Here is a 14115-nt window from a genome sequence, read left to right on the forward strand (position 1 = left end):
ATTTCTCTCAGAGTTAACTCTCTCAGGCAGAGTTAACAAGTAAGTAGTATTTGCAGATTTGCCGGCGAAACCATCTCGATGTCGAGATCAGCATTTCTGTTGGATTAAAAGGCTGCTTCACCTCAGCGGAAGTTTGGCTGCCCTGTTCTGAATCACAGAATTCAAACCTGGAAATCCTGTCGATGTATATTTAGGTTTTGCATTCACGGTGATGTGAAATTCACTCATAAATTATGATTGTTTCTAAACCTGAAATATGAAAAGCCTTGCAGTTCCACTTTAAATACATATCCAGAGTAAAACAAAGAAAAGCAACCTGACCTGAAAATGGAGCACACCATTAAGGGGAAAAAATAGAAATTCAAATAATAAAATATTAGTGAGAGTTAGCCTTGCACTGTATAGTTGTGCCTCTAGGACCACAGAAGCTGAAGGCCAAGGAACTGAAAAGAAAGCAAAAATATTTTTCGCATTTTATACTATCAGAGCAACTTTCTGAAAAAAGATATCTATAAAGAGTGGCCTGGCAGAAGACATTACAGAATACTGGAAACATGAAATGGATTTGACAGCGACTTGCACGGTGTGGCATGTATTATCAAATGACTTCCCTGGGAAACAAAGTGTTTTCCCCATTTATGTCTGGTGGAAAATGTCTTCTGGTAGAGAGGGTATGTGTGCTTAGAAATATTCAAAGAAGCATCGTCTGGTCTTTATGGAACAAGTAAAGGATTATTCCAGGCTGAAAAGAGAAGAAAGGAAACAAAATGTTTCGGCTGTGCAGCCTTCTTCAGGTGACACTTGAATTGTTTGGTCTTTATTGTGTCACGGGTGTGTTCACCGAGAGCCCGCGAGTCTGACCCAGCCAGGTCTCAGACACTAGCAGTGCCGGGCCTGGTTAGTAATGCATTAGCCAATCCCAGGGAAACAAGGATACTGCTGAACCCGATGCTGGTAAATCAGTAGGTGGCACTTTTTCTTCCGGACCAAAATGTCCAAAAAACTGTGCCCCACATAATGCCAACAGGGGGCACTGTGCTGTAGATGAAGCACTGTGAAAGATGAATCTCTCAGGCAAGATGTTAAACTAAGGTCCCGACTGCTTTGTCCAGGCCAAATTCTCTTCTGTGTTTAGACAATCTGGCCTCCCTAAAATCCCCCCGCACCCACCTCATGTTGCAGGTTCTCTCTCCTCCCCCTGATCTGCTGTCGAGTGGGGATGCTGATGCAGAGTTGCTGCTAGCGACAGTATGCATCACCAAGGGGGAGCCACAAGTCAGTGGTGGATGAAGTACAGTAGGTCCCCTCCTATATGCAAGATCGAGAATGCCAAACCTTTACAGTCTGGTACTGTACTGGTCTATTATCCGTTATTTTCTTTATAAGTCAATACATAATCACCCTCTACTCTCTGGGGTAATGTCTGGTTCTCCCTGGCTTGCATCCTCTGTGGCTGCTGTCTTTCAGTGCTTCCAGCTACCGTGAGCATCGACCGCAACGCGGACAAACTGCACCTTTTCTGAAATATTTACCCCATGTGCAGCCCGAGTCGTGCTCCACACTGCCTGGTGTACCTGTCCCCTGTCACACCTGCGTTTAGCAGCCCTTTCTCTGCGTTTGTAGTGCTACCCTGTTAGTCATGGGTAAAAAGAGTTCTGGCGATGTGAAAAGCAAGTCAATACTAGAAAATAAGCTAGGAATTAAAACCCCTTAGTGGACCAGTTTGCTAACAGTGGGAAGGTGTATTCGTTACACATTGTTGAATGTCCATTAAATCACAAATGTATTAGGAGTTTTTTCAGGCCACAATCACACTACTAAACATATATATTATATCAGGTGGGGAGCTGCGTCAGCATGCGTAGGCTGCAAAGGAACAAGTAATAGGTTTATTCCATGCTGAAAAAAAGAAGAAACAACGTTTCGGCCGTGGAGCCTTCTTCGGGTGTGTAAAACATAATATTATATATTACATATGTTTTTTGGATCTTTTAACTTTAACAACTGCAATCAAAATCCTTGTGCCTTTTTTATTATAAATATACAAGATCGTTCATGGGTTGTAAAAATGCTGTCAAGAATTCGCTAAAGCATGCAAAATACAAACATTGTGTTAATATACTCTCTGGCACCTCTCATTCCCCATGGATTACAATAAAAGCACAGTAAAGGTTTTACTATAAATACAAATTATTGCCATTATGTACACTGTATAGTGTCACAACTTTTATATAGATCTCCTCCAGGAACATTATCACATTCCAGTCGGGTTATCTTTAATTGAGACTCTTGAAGGGAGAAGTCTAATGAAATTACCTGTGCCTAATTCTCTCACATGGATTAAAGTACATGTGTAAGACGTATTTATTATTGTCTTTTCATCAGTATCAACAACAACCTGTGCAAGCTCATTTATAGGTCCTTCAATGTACACTGAATTGAAAAAAGCACGATAGAGTGCACCATACATACAGTATAAAACAAAACACAATACACATCAGTAACAGCTGCAGTATCTCTAGAAATTTGGTTGGCTTATTTGAGTGATTGCATAGCTATCCTTTATACCGGTGTAACAGTCTTATTAAATTTTACATATAATCAGATAAAAAAGAGCCATCAAGATATAGCAAGATTTTAAAGCCAGGCTTTTAGATGTTGTCTCGTAACCAGTCTGTAATCATAAGAGCATGTTATAATGATCTTATAACAAGACTAATACAAAACAGTCCTTCAAAATGAAATACAATATAAACAGAGTTGCTCCTTAAATCTCATTATTAACATAGACTACGATCCCTTCTGAAATAACCCAAATTGTCATGTTGTTAATTATATAGATTTTCCATAATTATTGGGAGGGAAATAATTATACATGTTCTTTATTCATTAAACAGACTAAATAATATAAATTAGTAAGTGAGCAAATAAACAGCTGTTTCCAGTTCCTGGAAACTCCATATAATAAGGTTAATTAATGAAGTCTAATTTCATTTGGAAAAGTGTATGAATAAGTAACAAACTCATCGGAAGACACAGAGACTGGCAATAAAATTGATTTAAGATTAAGTCCTGTGGTAAAATTACACCGATTATTCATGTTATTTTTAACCTCAATGTTAAAGTGCAAAACTCTTGTAATAATGTGATAATCCAGAGGGAAGGACCACCAGGGCTATCAAAACAGAGAGTTTTTGCAGTTATTCTGCATATTAGAAATGATACCTTCTTGTATTTTATAGACTTGAATCCCAAAGCGATTTATATGTAGAAGGGGACCCAGAGAAATCCAGCCCACACCTGGGTGACACACAAGCAGACAGTCTGTACCAGCAGCCACACTGCACAGCAGAGCTGTGAAGAACAGAGAAACTGCTGCACCAGCTGAATTAAGGGGGAGGTTTAGGGAGAGCAGATTGCGTGAGCCTAGAGCAGAATCAAACAGGAACACTGGGGATGACACCCCATCTCTTACAAACAGTTCTCCGAGATAAATATAACAGCAGCCTGATATAGCAGCACAGTAGTATAGTAGTATTTTTAGGAACAAGTAATAGGTTTATTGCATGCTGAAAAAAAGAAGAAAGAACACAACGTTTCAGCCGTGGAGCCTTCTTCAGGTGTGTCAGAAGGCTCCACGGCCGAAACGTTGTGTTCTCTTTCTTCTTTTTTTCAGCATGGAATAAACCTATTACTTGTTCCTTTGCAGCCTACGCATGCTGACGCAGCTCCCCACCTGAACTAGTAGTATTTTTATTCCTCCGTTTCACGTGGAGCAACACAACAAAAGCCTAGCTCTGTTGTCAGTGCACCAGATCACTTATTCTGACTCCCTCTGAGCCAAGCTGGGCATTTCACAACCGTGCAGTGAAACACTTTTCTGACCAACTGTTCATGGTGGGCTAATGAAACAAACTGGTGTGGCTGAACCTGCCTGAAGGTTCACTTGCTCTCATCGGAGAAAAGGTCTTGGTAGTGCGATACCTTACGACTCTCCTGGCTTTCATTTTTTTTTTTTATAGCAACGTTTTTCTGATACAGTATATATACAGTAGCACCTCTCCTCACAACATTCCAAAGTACCAAACGCCAGAAAATAAAGTTCCATAAAATATGAAACGGACAATTAGTGTATTCCAAACTGCTGAAGGGTTCCAGAGACCATACAGGGATACTGTATATGAAAGAGATTTGCTGATGGAGGAACCACAGAGCAGAACGTCAGGGTCTTGTCTTGGGTAGACGTGGCAGGCTCTGAGACGCGAAGGCACTGTGGACAGCAAGCTGGAATGATTTAAAAACCAGTTTGAAGGAATAGTTAGCACCAATCCATGTGGAGCCTTGCTAGTTAGAAGAGAGAGTTTAAAACTCCATTCCATATGAACCTTCAACCAGTGTAGAAGTGACAAAACAGGAGACTAATTTTCATGCAGTTTGGTTCCCGTTAAGACTTGAACAGGGGGCATTTTTCAGCTTGTTTTGCTTAATCTAGCTGGGTTAATTTTTGGATGTCCATGTTCAGACCACAAACCAGCTACGCGACAGCATCTGCATGGGTTCAATATAATGTTTTCAAGTGGCTGGGGACAGTGTTTCGCTGTTTGAATTCCGGTCCTAAATTCCTGTAGGGAATTCTCAATTCAGTACTGTAGTGTTAATTAAAGTCCTGTCACCTCAGCAGCCAAACAAACAGTAAAATAAATGTCTTATCACCTTGTTTGCTATCTGATTTTGTAGTTAGTGAGTTATAATCCTCATTTCATCATTTCTCTCACAGTACTGTTGAACTAAAAGTTTGAGCACTTAAAAGTTCATTTTTAAACAGCACTTAAACAAGTGCTCAAGAAATCTGTCTTAATATTTGTGTAAAGCAGTGCCATATTTAGCCGGGAGAGCTTAATAACAAGCACATAAAGAGGGAAAAAAAATCAAATGCTTATATCAGGTTCTTGAAATCTGCTTCATTTTTTTTCTAAAAGGTCATTTAAAGCTCAAGATCATGTGAACGACTCTGCATTGGAGACGATCCATTTAAGGAGCGCATTTATGGAGAATTCTGTTGCATATTATTGACAGTACAGTAAGCAATTTGAGCTTGATCAGTATTAAAATATTCCAGAATGTCAGTAAGAAAACAAAGGTGATAAACACACTCCTCCTAATGGTGATATCTTAATGCAAGTTAAGAGAATTGTTAAACCAAATATAAAAATAAAAAGATGCTTAAAAACACAAGAATGTGAATCTGAGGTTTTGTTTTTTTAATGCAAGGCTAAAGCATTGCCACAAAGACACGAAAATATCATCTGTGATACATTTAATTCAGGTTGCACTGCTAGTCAGGTGACTCACTGTATGCAGCCTCTGAAGGTCACATGGAGCCCCAGAGAGGGCAGAAGCCATAAGCTGATTGAAGAAACGTGTCATCTTCAACCCAGAATTCATTTTTTATAGATGCCTGCAAGACTTAAAGAAAATGTAAAGATAAAAATCTTGAAGGCAAATGAAGTTATGACGTAACCTAATCAAGCTTAGTCAGGAGAGTTTCTAAAACACAAGGATGTAAGGCTACAGGGAAGAGATGAAAACAGATGAGGAATTTGGTGTTAATGTTCTCATTAACACAGATGGAACCGATCAGAGACGTCTCCTGTGCTTGTGAAATATTAAAGATTTCTGAAGGAAAAAGCTTTTAAGGCAGCTTAAAAGAATGATATTCCACATGAATCTCTCACGTGTGATCCTGCTGCTTCCCTGGAAACGAGGCGGAGGTGGAGAATGGAAGGCTGATATAAACCATTAGGAACCTTTTCAGTTTTGTAAAGCAGCTGAATAACATTTCCACCAAAAACATCACAGGCCGAAGCATTCTTTAAAGCTTCTCTTTCACAGCAGCAGCTCGTAAACCCCTCCTCTTAAGGATGCTCCAGCCCTTCCTTGTTTTCTACCCATCTCCACACCTGCTCCCTGTTCCAGCCCCCTTTTCAGTTCTCCTTAAAAGCCAGACGCTCACTCTATTCCGGGCTCTGCATTGGTTCTTATACCAGGCGAGTCCGGGACCTGGAGCGCCTGGTCCCGTCAAGTTTTTAGTTCCTGTTCCCATTACGACCCGGTTCCCGTTTTTAACCCCGTTTGTCTTGGATGGACCGCCCAGTTTAGGATTTTCGCCTTCTCTCAGATTCCCCCTTGGACTCACTTCTGGATTGTTTGCCTCGGCCATACCTCCCCCGAACACCAGCGTACCAAAGACACGCTCCCTGTTTTCCTTCCTGACCCGTGCATGCTTTTTCCCTGTGTTTTCCTCACTCTACCCCGGATTGTGTCGTCTGCATAGGGTCCTGAAAGTACACTTTCGTTGCACTGTTCTAATCAAAAATGAAAAAGAAGAGCCTGGTAGATGGTAGGTAATTGATCTAAGGATCTCACTTGGGTCTTTTTTTAGAAGGAAAGGCCGGGGTATGGGCTTCAACAACGGCTGGTTTCCATGTCCCATACCCCCACAACCTTTTGCGTAGTGCATCCTGTTGTCAATTTTTTAAATGCGCGACGTAGCCCATGAAGTTTCCACTTCCACTTTCTGAAGAAGTCCGCTGGATGGCCTTGCTCAAGGCCCCTCAGGGTTTTGAATCCCAAGATTCCCTCAGGTCCCCTCACAGCCTTTTCTGTTCAAGACTAAAAGGTGCAGTTCTTTCAGTGCCTGTCAGCGTGGGGCACTCCTTTAAGATCAAGAATGCATCTGGCTCCCTTTCTCTTTCTCTAGAGCATGGCTCTGAATACAGATTGGTCACCTAGTGATCAAAAGTATATGCAGTATTCAAAATGAGGCCTTCCTGGTGCACTATGCAATTTTATAGGACAAGGCTTGTGTCTGCCACTTGCTGTGGTGCCTACCCAGGCATCAGAAACCAACTGTGTGACATGAGCAATGAGGGGATGTCAGACCACTGTACTGACTCCCTGGATATGCAACCCATTGCTTATGGATCCGTATTGTTTAAACCTAAACTGCTGAGTCCTGTTTAAAGTTATCATAAACCGCTAATGGCCTCACTGTGATGCAATTAATCAAATCAAATGTGCCTCCGCCTGGGCAATATATTGGCTAATCTCATAAATAGATTCCCTTTTTCAATTTTCATCACTTTACACTCTTATTGTGAAGCCGTTTCATTTAATTTTGAATCTCATATTAACTTTCTGGGGCCTTTCTTTTGTAGTGCTCAATCGTATCTGCTCTCTATACTATATGCTGCATTTCAGTCTCTCATATGTAATCAAGGTCCCACCACTGTTAAACTCTTAAAGGGGTCAGATTTCGACAGGCGAAGAAAAACACCATCTTTGAGGTACAAAATACACACTGCACTGGAAGCCTGGAGAGTTATATACTGGCACTTCTTCATTTATAAACATTAGAAGAGCAGTTTCTAAGGATCTTTTCCTATCTGCACTGTGCTCAGGAACCATTAATAAAAAAAAAAAACACTGAAGACACAGACAACAGATTGTTAATTTAAGGCTACTTCGGAAGATGACTCACATTGACCAGCAGTCAAGTCCTGTTATTGATGGCCTGTGTTCTGTGACTTTTTGGAAGACAGAAACAGGTCAACAGCTTTCTAACCTAAACTACTGGCAATATCAAGTAGTGGTGAGGGCCCTGGACTCTGTACTTGGGGGAGTAATGAGTTCAAACCTCAAGTGCAGGCACTATTCATGTGCCCCTTGTGCATGTTACCTTGTCCAGGCTGTGCCAACCAGCCAAACTGAAATACTGGGCAGCATTATTTCAACACGCATTAAAAAGGTGGTAAAAATAACATGCAAATTGCTCAGAATTAAAGACTCTGCCAAAGAAATAAAAAATAAATGAAAATACCAACAGTTGGAGTTTAGTTAAGGAGAATTGGCTTACATATTCATGCCCTAATAAATGGATTTCAAATTGTAAAAGGCAGGCTTTCTTACTCCAAGAGAGATTAGTCCAATGTCAAACGACTGCAGTCTCCAGTACCCAGCCTATCTTCCAGCCTCCAGTTACCAAACTCATGATGTCATATAGTGCAAAATTATTCAGCAGACGCAACAGTTGCTTTCTCTTGTTAAAACAAGCTGGCATATTTCTTAGAACAAACACCATTTTTTAAGGACAGACAAAAATGACGAAGTTTCACGTCTCCTTTTCAGCAGTCACTGGTTTGAACAGCTCCTGCAAGTGATGAGTGACAGATCATGAGACAGCCATCAAAGCAAGAGGTGCAAAAAAAACTTTAAAAAACCATCTGTAAATAATCAGGTCATGTTTACACTGCTGAAGAGAGAGACTGGTACAAAATGATGATAGTTGCAAGCAGTTACACGGAGTAGATCTTTCAACTTCACAAATGCCATTAATCCTATTTTCCATATTAATTCAGTGTCGATGACATTGAAATGGAGCAACTGTCTTCAAGGAGTCGCAAACTCTCAAAGTTGTCTTTTTACACAGTCTGGGAGCTAGGCTTACTTTGATCAGTAAAATGAGTTGCCTACAAACACCTAGACTGATTTCAACATTACTCTCTTTGAGGTGCTGTGGATCAACAGCTTGAACTAAAAACAGAAAGTGTCCCACATGACACTGCCTTACAATGTCAAGGTCAAGAAGAAATCATCTGAAAGTTGAATGTTAAAGGGAAATGGGAGTTATGAATTAGCAGTGTGTTATTAGTGCTGATATTTTATATCAGTCTTAGTGGTCCTTAGGTATTTCTCCAAATCCTTCTTTAAAAAAAAAAACAGCATGCCATATTGTTTCAATCTCTCTCCTGGAACCCCCGCTACACAGATTCAAAAAGATTAGCTCGGACCTTTTGGGTTTCATGTTGAAACAGTGTAGAAAAAAGTGTAGGATGTGTAGAAACACTTCTGAGATGACACTTTGCCCCTCGAGCAAAGATCCTTCTAACTACCTCTTCCAAGCGGTTTCTGAGTTTTCCGTGCTCAGCCCTTTCATTTCTTTTGAGCGTGTACTCATATCACACCCGTGTACCTTGTCACAACCCTGTGGACAGCCTAATGGGAATCCTGACACAGCTCTGAAAGGAATTGGCACAGCACGCTACACAGGCTGCTGCTCTCTTACAGACACGTTAGAGCCTACAGTTGCATTCTGAAGCAAAAACCTTTCGGCTTTAATGTGCTTTCCCCCCACTTGATTCAAGTTTAGGCATTTGCGTCGAAAACCGTAAATAGCCTACTTTTCTTATGTTCACCAACAGCTGCAGTAGATCTGATGGGAGGAAACAGGAAAAGAGCTGCGCCTAATTATGTAACAAAGAAAGAAGGAGCATGAAAAAGGAAGATGGCACACTGTCAAGGACTCCAGAATAATAGTCTTTCTGCAACGTTGTCTCAATCTGCTGTCATGTTGTCCACCTTCATTGCTTTGGAGTTCCGTCTGCACTTTCCACACAAATCCAGAAAGAGTTAGCAGTCACACAGCTCCACACAACCCAGACTGAACACACAACTGCAGCAGTTCTGTCACATTGCTGCCCGAAAGAGAACACAGATTCCAAATACAATTCAGAGTACAGTGGAGTAGAAATACTCCACTGCTCACATTCTCAGACTGCAGCTTGAAGATGAGAGGACAAACAGTTCAGCAGTGCTAATTGTGCTCAGCAAAATATGAGCTATATGTCAAGCACAAGCAACCTGCCCCTGTGTGTGTGCTATGTTTTAACAGCACCTGTGCTCTTTCCTGGTGCACTGCAAAGTTTTTCAGCACTTAAAGTTTCTATCTGATCAATTTCAAAGCCTTTAATGGCCAAAGCACCTCACTTTATGTCATGCAGTAGGCTTATGATCCCTGTGAAATCCTACAAGGTAGGTAGTGTCACAGAACACCACTGACATTACTCCGCAGAGCAATGACCTAACTATACAATTACAGTGCTTTATTGAGCATGTTTGCTCTATATGGAGGTCCATCGTTTTAATTTACAGTGCTTTATTTCATACACATTCTCCATTTGGTGATAATGTGATTACATGAAAACACTATTAGTGCAGTTGCAAATTCAAGAACAGATCAATACACAGCCTTCTGCAGGGACAGAAAATTATTAGAAAGAATACAATGCAGCATGTATTTCATCTCACAATTCATTCCAGTTTCCCCACTGTGGTCACCTAACTGCACCCCCTTGCAGAATAATGATATGGGAGTACATTTGTGATTTCGATACCCTTTCCTTAAAGACCTTATCTGTAACCCTACTTAGCAACAGCCCAATTCTGAAAATTGCAATAGCAACGAATTAAAGAAAAAGAAAATGAAAAAAATTGTCAGCTTCTTTTATGGGGATGGATTGAATCATACAAAAAGAGAGTTCTGGATCATCCTACATTAAGAAAAAGGCAACCACTGGTCAGTTCCAAAGCAGGGGTTGAGGACACAAGATATGAGAGCAGGCTTTACTGCACTCACTGGGCCCTCAGATCACTAAAATGACTGCACACAGTGAAGGAATCATATCAGCTAAAAGATGGGCTGCGTGCTGCAGGTAAGTATTTCTGCATTCTCAGTATATTTGTGATCAGTCTATTGTCGCCATAATTTTAATTTCTACATTCACTCTCGTCACTTGTAATCCACATTAGTCCATTTAAACCAACGGGTTTAATTCGTTTTTATTCTCTCACCAGCGCTACAAACGTTGATTGTGCGTCACCTCTTACAGACAAGCTGAAGGCAAATAACCTCGACTCTCAAACAGCCATCTCCCTCCACATCATCTTTACGTCTGTAGCCCTAAGGGATCTACCATTAACAGTGGCTTTGACAACCCTGTAATCAACCTCCAATTACAACTCCTGTCAATTCTCCAGTGGCTCCCAGCTGGAACGTTACCAAGAATCCCCTGGATTGCTCTTGAAACATCGCCAGGCTAAGGAATCGCCTCTCTGCACTTGGTGCAGAAAAGCAGAGACGCACCTTTGTCTTGCAGGGGATGAATTTCTGCCAGGGCTCCTTCACACACGTCTCCAGAAACACTCTGGTAGGCTGCATCTGAAAGATGGCTCTGCTGTTTCAGCGGGCTAGCCTGAATTTATCATTGCCGTTCTCTGCATGGGTGCAAGCTGCTAGTTTCAGCATCAAATGCCTGACACACGCTTTAGTGACCAAGTAACAGGCCTTTAGCCAGTCTTCAGGACTATAATAAACTAGGAAAGTGATTGGTAAGTGAATTCCAAGACGCAGCAAGTACGGTTTACTGGATTGGATCCATAAGGTGCTTAGTATGAAAACTCGAGTTCAACAGCTCTTGAACAAGAAAAAAAACATATCTGCTTAAGCTGCTGTACGTGATGAACTGACTAAACTGTTTTTCATAGCCTTATGTTTGCATCAAGTCAAGGGAAAGAATGATTGACAAGACCAAGCCAATCTTAACCTTTAGTCTCAAAACCACCTAATGACCTCAGGGAAAGACTACTTGAATTAAACTCCGTCCAGCAGGATTCAGCCACTCAGGAACATCTGCTTATTAAAGGTTTACAAGAGAGAGAAGAGGCTCTCGGAAGACTATGAGACATGAAGGCTTTCTTCTGACTCTCTGACTACTTGCTCAAGTGTGTGATGCGTCAGTAGGAATAAATTCACTAATACTCGGCCTTACCTAAAACTTTTGCCCAGGGTTTGGGTTAAGTATATAAAGTCAACAAGAGAGTCTGTATGCGGTCTTCTGAGTGAAAAGCAGTTAATTAAAACGTATTGAAGCCTCTTCTCTGTTTTATCCATTACCTGCTATTGTTTCGAACTGGAAGCCTTTTCTAAATGCACCAGTGATTCAGCTGGTTCACAGGTTGATTTCAGAGAGGAATACTGCAAGGCCCAAGTGCTGCCCAGTCAGGGGAAGCTGAATGGTGTGAATCACGAGTTTTGCGATTCGAAATAACCTTTTTCATTTCTAGTTGCAGATTTCTCCGTGTTCTCATTTCTACAGGATTGGGCGACCTTAAATTCTGTAAAAAATGTTGGTAAAATTCCAAGTCACTTCAGGTTGATCAAACTTTGACGCAATTACATTAGCAGAGGTGATTATATCGCCAGTGCAATTGCTTGCACTACTTCATGACACCCAAGACTGCCTCAGGCTCGTTAAGAAAAGCTATTAACATGAATTAGCCTGATGGGCTGAAAATTTCCTTGATTTTAATACAGATCGGCATTGAGATCCCCTACATATATTAGAAGAGCTTCAGTTAGTTTCACTGACATCCTGACCGGCTTATGAATCAGCTGGAGGACTGAGAGAACGTCTGCAGGAATGAGAGACCGATCGACAGCCCAGTAGCGCTTTACCATGTGCCGCGACGCAGATTCATGCGATCATCACGAGCAAAATGATCAAGAGAAAAATCAAGTTGCCCGGCTCTAAACCCCCCCCCCCCCCCCCAAAAAAAAGACGGACACATCAGTCCTGTATAACCCCAGCAAACCCAAACGGAGAGAGAAGAAAGTGAAGCACGTCGGCGAGCCGAGAGAGGAACAGCAGCACGTTGCTGGTTGACATCGAGACAGGCGCGGTATCTACCTCAGTGAGGTGCGGATTGGGGTTGAAGCCACACTGGTTGCACACCATGGCATGGCACTGAGTGCAGGTGTTGAAGTTTGGCTGGTCTTGGGAGGCCGTCAGGTCCGTCGTGTTGCACACGGGGCACAGCCTGCTGCTCGGCATGGGGGCGATCTGGGGCACGGAGTAAGGGGAGGTGGCGGCGCTGCCTCTGTCGGGCGAGGCCGCTGGGGACCTCCCCCCCGCCTTCTGGCTGATGTCCACCTGTAGGGAGCGCCGGGGGGCCTGCGCCTGTCCCGGGGAGGGCGGCTGCTGTCGGGGGCTCTCGTGGGTCGCCAGACGGTAGGGGTCAACCCTCCCCGCGATGCCGCTGCCGCCGCCGCCGCCGCCGCCACCTGCACCGGCCCCATGGTCAGCCTGGCTGGGTCTCCCGGCGTGGCTGCAAAAGGGAGAAGAGAAGAGGGTGAGAAACGGAACGACGCCGCTGGCGCGTCAGCGCCGCCTGCGACTGAAACGCAGAAGCGCTCTGCAGCGCCGTCCCAGCCGGCCCCTGTCATTTGATGAACGATGCAAACCACAGTAAGAGAAGCAGATAAACCTGAGCTTTTTATCCCGTGGGCTGCACTAGTGTTTCTACTTAATAATGCAATGCAAAAACCCCTCTTTGTGCACGCAAAACTAGACACATTCATTTCCAATGGAGATTAAATCAATTACTCTTCATCATCATAGACTGCGCATCCGTTTGGTTCTAACAAAAAGTTTAAACTGTAAGCAATCCAGAAGTATTGAAATCCCCCCTTGGGGGTGTTTACTTTTTTTTGTATTTTGATTATTGGAAAAAAGAGGCTAAGGAAAAAAAAATATGTTCCGCAGCAATATACTGTATCTTTGCCCCGACATTCGCTGGAGTGACGACAGGATGTCATCCGAGAGGCAGAGCCACAGCAGACGAGGTTATTCAAATATTGTGGATAACATTCAGCAGTTACCTCACCGAACTGTGGCCTGTCAGAGATAGAGAGAGATCCGGTTGTCAACTGAAATATATCCCCTGACCTTTCACCTCTGAGGCCTCCGTTACCATGCAGACCAGGTCACAACACGGGTGCAAGGCGAAAGATGTCAGAGGCAGGAATATCTCAGGTGATATCCAGAAGAGGACTATCAGAAGAGATGCAAGACCAGCACCTCTTTACCAGTCTGCAGGCTTGTGTGAAACCTGAGACGGCTCTGGTGATAATACAGAATGCTGCTCAAGCTGATGTTCAGGAGCATGTACAGTAAGTGAAGTTGCATGAAGTTTCTTGAAATGTGTGGCTGGAAATTGCCTGGGCCCAGGCAGGAACTATGCAACATGAACAGCACTTTAGGTCAGTACAGAGCCCCCAGCCCTTAGTGCACAAACCTCACGCCTTCTGTCTAAAGCATCTTTGTCATCAATAGAGCTATTAACAGAGCCGGCCTGCAGTGCGATTCGTGGTGCACTCGAGCTCGGGCCCAGGTACAATGTTCAACAAATAACCCTTCTCCCCTTTCTTTCGGACGCTGC

The 14115-nt window shown here is 42.8% G+C and overlaps 1 protein-coding gene across 2 annotated transcripts in view; it reads right to left on the bottom strand.

Moving 5' to 3' along the window:
* The window catches only part of bsna (bassoon presynaptic cytomatrix protein a), a 165129-nt gene that overhangs the window by 130746 nt on the left and 20268 nt on the right, over positions 1-14115 (bottom strand). For both annotated transcript variants that reach the window (XM_069189520.1, XM_015348064.2), the window contains exon 2: positions 12585-13002. In XM_069189520.1, coding sequence (XP_069045621.1) covers positions 12585-13002 — 418 coding nt within the window. The remainder of the gene's footprint in view (positions 1-12584; positions 13003-14115) is intronic.

Source organism: Lepisosteus oculatus, chromosome 4 (assembly GCF_040954835.1).
Source record: "Lepisosteus oculatus isolate fLepOcu1 chromosome 4, fLepOcu1.hap2, whole genome shotgun sequence".
In the NCBI taxonomy this organism is placed as follows: Eukaryota; Metazoa; Chordata; class Actinopteri; order Semionotiformes; family Lepisosteidae; genus Lepisosteus; species Lepisosteus oculatus.